Source organism: Triticum dicoccoides, chromosome 3B, assembly GCF_002162155.2.
Source record: "Triticum dicoccoides isolate Atlit2015 ecotype Zavitan chromosome 3B, WEW_v2.0, whole genome shotgun sequence".
In the NCBI taxonomy this organism is placed as follows: Eukaryota; Viridiplantae; Streptophyta; class Magnoliopsida; order Poales; family Poaceae; genus Triticum; species Triticum dicoccoides.
In genome coordinates, this window is record NC_041385.1 from 788,170,985 (window position 1) to 788,179,148 (window position 8,164).

At 47.6% G+C, this 8,164-nt stretch overlaps 1 protein-coding gene across 1 annotated transcript; it reads left to right on the plus strand.

Annotated features, from left to right (window-relative positions):
- Window positions 1–615: 615 nt before the first annotated feature.
- On the plus strand, window positions 616–1,589 carry LOC119282265 (classical arabinogalactan protein 26-like). The gene has a single exon (XM_037562551.1). The coding sequence runs from the start codon at window positions 786–788 to the stop codon at window positions 1,257–1,259; it is 474 nt and encodes a 157-aa protein (XP_037418448.1). The 5' UTR covers window positions 616–785; the 3' UTR covers window positions 1,260–1,589.
- The last annotated feature ends 6,575 nt before the right edge of the window (window positions 1,590–8,164 follow it).

Genomic DNA, 8,164 nt, shown 5'->3' on the forward strand with positions numbered 1-8,164 from the left:
GGCCGGTGCCGGCGGGAAGCTAGGTCGCCGGCGGCGGCGGGGGTGGGAACCCTAGGGCGGGGAGGGAGCGAGCCTGAAGCGATTTAGGGGCGCCCAACAATAAATATCCTCCAAAAAAAATTTTGAGGGACCTGATGTAGACACTTAGTGAACTTGAGTGACCAAGAATATATTTTTCTCTTGAAACAAAACATAAAATGGACTTCCTTTGTTTGAAAAGCATTGGATCTTGCCTTAGTTCTATATATTCGCTTGGCATTCTTGTGGCCTTGCCTGCTTAGTATTTCCTACTTGACATAGCTCGTGTTTGTGAGAGTAGTTTCAACGATAGATGGAATACCAGATAAAAGAGAAGTTGGATAAGTGGTATGTTGCTTGGATTAGGAGGCGTCCATGAACAATCAGCTGCCTCGTATCGCCGTGCAACCGCACTTGTGGGATGATGGGAGGTGCCCTGTGTGGAGTCGGGGTCGCTGTGTTTTGAGAATACTGTGTGACGACGATGACATTTGCGTCGCAGCAGACGGGATGGTTCTGTAAAACTACAGCGGTGTGTGTGCCGTAGGAGCAGAGAAACTTTGCTTTTTCGTTGGCGGGGTTGAGGAGAAGAGAACAGCCCGCCCGTGGCGTGGCGACGAATAACATGTTCGCTCTGTCCACCCGCTTTCCGGCCCCGGCCAGCCTCCAAAACCGACCAAACCAATTCATCAGTCACTCACTCACACGACTCGTCCAGCAGCCCTCTCGCTCTCCGCGCCACGCCGCGCACGCACACGCGGCTCACGATGGCAAGAACCGGAGCGCGCGCCCGGCGCCACGCCCTCCTGCTCGCCGCTCTCGCGCTCTGCGCCGCGTGCGCGTGCGTGCCGGCAGCCCACGCGGGCGCGCTCCGGGCGTCGGCCATCTCCGCGGCGCCGGAGCCGTCGCCGTACCCTCTGCTGCAGCCGCGCCACCGCCACGCGAGCGCCCCCACCGCGCTCCCGCCGTCGCTCTCGCTCTCCCCGGACATAATGCCGCTGCTCCCGTCCCCGGGCCCCGGCGACGACACGCTGGCGCCGTCCGACGCGGCGGCCACCATCCCGTCCAGCCCGAGCCCGCCCAACCCCGACGCGCTCGAGCCCGACTCCGCCTTCGCGCCCTTCGGCTCCGCCGCGCCCGCCGCTGTCGCCGGAATGCAGTCCTCCGCTCCGTCGCGGCCCCGCATGGCGTGGGCGGTGCTCCCGGCCGTGGGGCTCGTGGCCGCCATGTGGTTGGCGTAGCGGATAGGACAGAGTGGGGGACGGCGGCAGCAATCCGCCAGGCCTGGGGCGTGCAGGGAAAGTTGGCCACTGGGCTGGTCGGTCGGCTGGGCAGGATTTGCATGAGCTTCAACCGAAGAGAATTATTACTTTTTGTTCTTACAATGTTCTTGGCCATCTCTTGTAAATTTCATCCTTAGTTGATAAATTGTTTCTCAGGTGCTACATTCTATAGCCTTTTCTGTAGTTTTCTGATTTTTTATGTGTGGAGATCATTTGGGCCATTCTTGTAATAAGGTTAAACTGGATGGGTTATTAGCTGATTGATAATAATCTAATGCCATTTCTTGAGATGGCATGTCTTCAAGTTCGAATCAAAAGAAAGAAGGAAATGAAGAAATGAAGTGTATGATTCTTTCCTACTCTAGCTTGACTGTTGATTCTTCAGCTAGACGACCACGAGTGCAGAGCGCAGTGCTTGCGGTTGCAGGACAATCATGCTGTTTTCTGATAGCTTTGGGTGCACCTATTATTTGCCTCTGATTAGATCTCATGAAATTATTGGTACTAGGAGTAGTACCTGTTAATTATTCCTCATCTTCTCAGTTCTCATAGATGCGTGACCTGAAAAGAGGTACATCTATTTCCTTGCCACTATCCCATCTGTGAATATAAAAAGATCTGCATTTCTTTTCCTCTCAAAAGGGAACACCATAAAATGCGCTACTGCAACTCCACAGCAGAATTTTCTATTCTTAGCCTTTTGGCCCTTTAGGATGTGCTGCCAGCAGAGTTTAGCTCAATCATCTCCTGATGATTATTACCGTAAAGCCTCTGTTCTTGCCACAATCGCAGAGGAATTAACTTTCCAGGCATGACCAAAGTGCAGGGCATGTGATCCCATAGTGTAAGAAGCTCACGTGTCCTCTCAAGAACCATTGACTGTTGTCCCTGGGAACCAACTTTTTTTTTCCGGTACAAGAAGGTAATTACTTTGGGCTGTACTATTCCTACCAATTTGTACCGCTGTTTATACTGCCCTGGGGGCAGTGAGTTCACGTGTTAGTTGGCTGCACCGGCCGTCTTGCATTTGGCATCTAATGGCAGGAAGCAGACATCCGCCAGGTTCGAGCATGGTGGAGATGGGATCCGTGGGTCAGTCTTACCATGTGGGTAGGAGCCTTGGCCTTGCTACCAACCTGGCTAGCTAGCTCTTCACGTGCAGTGTCCACTTGCGACGCTGTAGTGTTACCTTGGTAAATGTAGTGTCAAGATAATTTAGTGACCACCCGTGCTTACCAGGAATTAAGTAAAAATTAACCTGATGTGGTGATTCATCCGATGCATTAGGGAATAATTAAGATTATGTTTGCTGCCTCTTGTTTGGATGAACTGGTCGCTACTAGCAGAGCATGTGTGTGTTTGTCTTTTCCATTGAGAAGATTCCCGTGATTTGGTCGTGTTGCAGGAAGAAAAGCTACCCCGTGTGGAATCAGGAGCTAGCCAGCTAGGTAGGAAGTCGGCACATTCACGTGCTTGCGTGCTTGCTCGCCATGGACGATGTGAGGTTGCGAGTGCTGAGTAGGACGGAGGGAGGAGGCGAAAACAAAAAAGCATCAAACCAATAATAGACTATAGAGGTGCGGAATCACAAATTCCCGCAGAAGATTAATTAGTGCAAAACTTAGTAGGTTGGATGGACGCCTCTGGAGCGGAGCCTGGGAGGCGATTTTCCTCTTCCCCTTCCCATCCTCCTCCTACCTACCATTCGCTCGCCATTACCGCGCCTTCTCTGCGCTTAGCCACTTCCTCCTCCATCGCTGGGCTGGATGACAACACCTCACCGCCGCGGCGCTCTTCGTCGTCTTCGGCCGGCGACGCGGGTGGTGGAGCCACTGCTGCTTCCGCCTCCCCCAAACGATGCGAACTCATCGGAGGCGTATCGGGAGATGGAGCGGGTGGTGCGGGAGAGGTTCCCGGACCGCTCGGAGTGGTCAGATCTCTTCAATGTCATCATCCAACACACCACGTTTAAGGACCACGTTTAAGGAGTACGCGAGGTTCACCGGCGACGACGGCGCATAGGATGTGGAGCTCCTGTTTTGGGTCATTCAGGAGGCAAGCTCTCCAGATCCAGCGTAGGCAGCGAGGTGGAGCAACTTCCGCGCGCTCAATCCGCCTCGGCTCAACATCGCAAGGCCGTGGGTGGATGCTCTATCCAGAATTCCGCCGGATGTGCTACCGCCTGAGGTTCGCCCTCCCCGCCTGCAATAGCCGTCGCCTATGGCGATGGCCGGACCGCGCGGGGTGGGAGTCCTGCTCCTGTTGGTCACAATCGGGCATGCGAGAGGATCAAGCGCGACATCGAGCCTCCTCCATGGCCTGGAGACCAGGGTAAGATCCCTAAGATCCTATCTGTTGTGTCAATGAATTATTTGCGTGCATTCCGTTCTCGCCGTAGATGCGCTGCAGTCAGTCAGTTTAGGTCTGATTGTGCTTCCATTTCGGAAGAGACAGATTCAGGGGGTTTCATCTGCGGTAATAATATTGTGGATAATGATCGAGATGTCGAGATTTCGAGGGTTCTCCCTCGGGATGTTGTTGTTCCAGTTAAATACAATTCTGAAGTTGAGGTGTTTGTTTCTAAAGAGAAGAGGGATAAGCTATTATGCAGTCTTGCGCCTCGTCGAGGTCAAATATTGACAGCGAAGCTTTTGCTTTGAAAAAGTATGATAAAGTTCAAGAAAATACCCAGTCATTCCCTGTCGTGCAGGAGCCACCCATCCGTGGATGTGTGGTGGGGAGCAAAGCGGGTTCTAGAAAACCGTCTTCCTGTTCTCATGATCGTGACCTAGAGTATATAGAGGAGTACTATGGCCAGTTATGGTCCATTCCTTCCCCTCCCCGCCGCCGCAGTAACCCTAGTTTGTTCCTACCCAAACCTCTCCCTCATATCTTCTGGATTCAGAAAGATCTTCATGCTACTGGTGAATTTACCCATTCTTATTGTCACCCTGCCACGCTGCGATTTTCTGATCCTATTCCAAAAAAATCCACATTCCGTTGGAAGGGATTGGTTCGAGATCCCACTCGTTTTCTGAAGTTGTAAAACAAGGTGTGGGTATGGCTGATCGTCCTCCGTCGGGATCCAGCTCTGGGGCAGCATCTCAACGTGGCCCTGCCCAGCGTGCCCCAGCCCCTGTGCACCTTAGGCAAGCTTCTGCTCCATCTGGTAAGGATCCTATGCCTGCGCAGAAATCCAAATCTACTGCATCTACAACATCGTCTTCTCAAGTTCCCGCGTCTCAAGCTGTAGTTGGTGAAGTAGAGCAAGTGCTAGACCCCAGATATAAGGATATGATATGCTTGAACTATGGGGGCCCTCGTCATTATGTGGGAAACTGTGTGAAAACCAAAGCATGTTTAATTTGCCAGCAGAATCACAATGTCAACAACTGTGCTGCTTGGGCCAAGATTCAACCATCTCCTACTTTATTTGGGAGTGGTGCTAGTGGGTTAGGTTTCTACAGTGTATTTGTCCATGCTGTTTCTGAGACTAACTGGCTTAACTACCAGAACTGTTCTGTGGTCAATATACTGAAAGGTGATGTGCTTAAATCAGAGCTTTTTGGCTTGCTATCTGCTGTTTTCTGCAAGACCAGACCATGGTCTTGGCAAATTAGGGAGTTAGCCTGTAAAACCTTTTTGGTTAGGTTTCCACCATGGAAGAATGTTGAAGATCTGATAGAATTTCCTGCTTTTGACCTACCCAAGGAAGGAGTAAATGTGAATGTGACTGAATGGAAAGGTGCTTGTGACCCCTTTGGGGAACTTGTGGAAGCATGGGTTTTGATGGAAGGTGTCCCACCAAAATGATGTACTTGGAAAGTGTTCTGTCAAATTGCCTCTTTGTTTGGTGTTCTCACTGATGTGGATTGGAATGGTATGTTCAGGACCTTCATTGAGAACGTGACGATAAAAATTTCTTGTAGTGACCCATCTAAAATCACTTTTGAAAGGCTGATTGAGATGAAGAAGAAATTGTTCCTCCTTGGCTTTACTGTGGAGGGATATGAATAGGTTGGAGGGATTGACTCTGTGGTAGATGATGAAGATGGAGATGATGAAGAAGGAGAGGATGATGACATTCATGAGGATAATGGTAATTTGCATGGAAATAAGGCTGATGATGTTCAGAATGAAAAATTAACTAATGTTGAAAATGCTATAGATGAGTTGGATAGAGCTAACCTGAGCTCACATGGTAATGTGAATGGTGCTAGTCACAAGAAGACATCTGAAGCTGTGCTTTACCATGTTACCTAGACTGATATTGATCATGAAAACTTCATCATGGAATGTGATGTTGAGGAAGTCAAGACTCATGATAATATACAACAGGATGGACGAAGCAAGGGGGGGGGTCTCTTATTGGAGCTTATGCTTCATCTTTTCAGTGCCTGGCTGAAGAGGCAGGTCAAGCTTTGCTGACTGCTTCACCTGTTAGAACTCCTGGGGGAGGATGTTGCCTCATTTGAGGGTGAGGGTATATGTATTACCAACAAGGTTGAAGTTTTTACTGAGGATTTATATCCCTGTGATGACCAAGATAATGCTGTTTGGGATAAGAGTGTGGACTATTGTAAGAAGCTGCTGATGTCTATTGACTGTTCTGACTCTGAGGATGATATAAGTAAGGAAGAAGAGATGGAAGTTTTACCTATTGAAGCTGTTGAAATGACTAGTTCTTGTGGACTGAAGAGGTCACTGATTACTTCTTTAGATGAGGTGGGTGATACTGGAAAGCCTAAAAAATACAAAGATCAAGTGGGGTCTTCTGCTGTCTCAGAAACCTCACACTAGATGCCATGGTAATATGAACATCATGCAAAAAGCTGCTGAATATAAGAGAAAACAGAACCTGGAGGTACCTCATACTTACAAAGGTAACTCATTTGCTATCCTTGATCCTGCTATCCTTGCCAAGCATACTGATAAAATTAACTTGAAGTTTGGTAATGATCCATGTTATCAGTCTGAGATTATTAATGATTTGATTGCTGATGAGAAGGAAAAAATGCCTTATATTTGCCAATAATAAACCCGAAACAGTAGTACCAACCAATTTAGATATTAGTGTGAATGATGATAGCTACACTCCAGTCAGGTCTACATTCCCTAAATTAGTGGGCACTACTGATGTTTTGGGGGAATCACCTGCTGTTCTAACAAAAGTTAAACCTTGTGGCTTGTCTCACCCTTTCAAAATAGCTTAGTTATGATTGGTCTCATTTGGAATATTAGAGGGGTTTCTCAACCTAGGAAAATTGAGTGCCTATGTGATAATATTGCTAAAGCTAATCCTGATTTCATTGGATTTCAAGAAATAAAAAGAGAGCTTATTTCTAAGGTTTCCTTAAGGCTTTGGATAAAAAAAGTCTATTCACTTGGCATTTTTTGCCTGCATTAAAAACTGCTGGTGGTATTTTAGTAGGGGTCAAAAATGATATGTTTGAGGTGATTGGGTTTTCCAACAAAGAGTTTGGAGTGGTTTCTACCATTAGGTCCAAAGTTGATAATCTTATGTGGCAGTTAGTTGTGGTTTATGGCTCATCATACCCTCAATTTAAACTGGATTTTATTGCTAAATTACATGAAATTTTGGGGGTTGTCTCTGATATGTCCATTTTGCATCATGATTTTATATCAATATTTATTGCATTATGGGCTGTTATTACACGCTATGTGACAATACTTGTGGATATTCTCTCTTATTTTACAAGGTTTACCATGAAGAGGGAGAATGCCTGCAGCTGGGATTCTGGCTGGAAAAGGAGCAAATATTGGAAACCTATTCTGCACAACTCCAAAAATCCTGAAACTCCACGGAAGTCATTTTTGGAATTAATAAGAATTATTGAGTGAAGAAAATACTAGAGGGCGCCCACACCCTGACTAGGAGGGTGGGGGGCACCCCCCCCCCTACTGGGCGCGCCCCCTGTCTCCTGGGCCCCCTATTGGCCCTCCGGTGCCCATCTTCTGCTATATGAAGGCTTTTAGCCTAGAAAAAAAATAGAAGCAAGCTTACGGGACGAAACTCCGCCGCCACGAGGCGGAACCTTGGCAGAACCAATCTAGGGCTCCGATGGAGCTATTCTGCCAGGGAAACTTCCCTCCGGGAGGGGGAAATCATCACCATCGTCATCACCAACGATCCTCTCATCGGGAGGGGGTCAATCTCCATCAACATCTTCACCAGCAGCATCTCCTCTAAAAACCCTAGTTCATCTCTTGTATCCTATCTTGTATCAAAACCACAAATTGGTACCTATGGGTTGCTAGGTGTTCATTACTCCTTATAGTTGATGCTAATTGGTTTACTTGGTGGAAGATCATAAGTTCAGATCCTTAATGCATATTAATACTCCTCTGATCATGAACATGAACATGCTTTGTGATTAGTTACATTTGTTCCTGAGGATATGGGTGAAGTCTTGCTATTAGTAGTCATGTGAATTTGGTATTCGTTCGATATTTTGATGAGATGTATGTTGTCTCTCCTCTAGTGGTGTTATGTGAACGTCGAGTACATGACACTTCACCATTATTTAGGCCTAGAGGAAGGCATTGGGAAGTAATAAGTAGATGATGGGTTGCTAGAGTGACGGAAGCTTATACCCTAGTTTATGCGTTCCTTCGTAAGGGGCTGATTTGGATCCACTAGTTTCATGCTATGGTTAGGTTTACCTTAATACTTCTTTTGTAGTTGCGGATGCTTGCAATAGGGTTTAATCGTAAGTGGGATGATTGTCCAAGAAAGGGCAGTACCCAAGCACCGGTCCTCCCACATATCAAATTATCAAAGTGCGAACGCGAATCATATAAGCATGATGAAAACTAGCTTGATGATAATTCCCATGTGTCCT

Bases quoted from the DNA above. Each gene is read 5' to 3' on its own strand.
- LOC119282265 (XM_037562551.1), top strand. From the start codon at position 786: ATGGCAAGAACCGGAGCGCGCGCCCGGCGCCACGCCCTCCTGCTCGCC.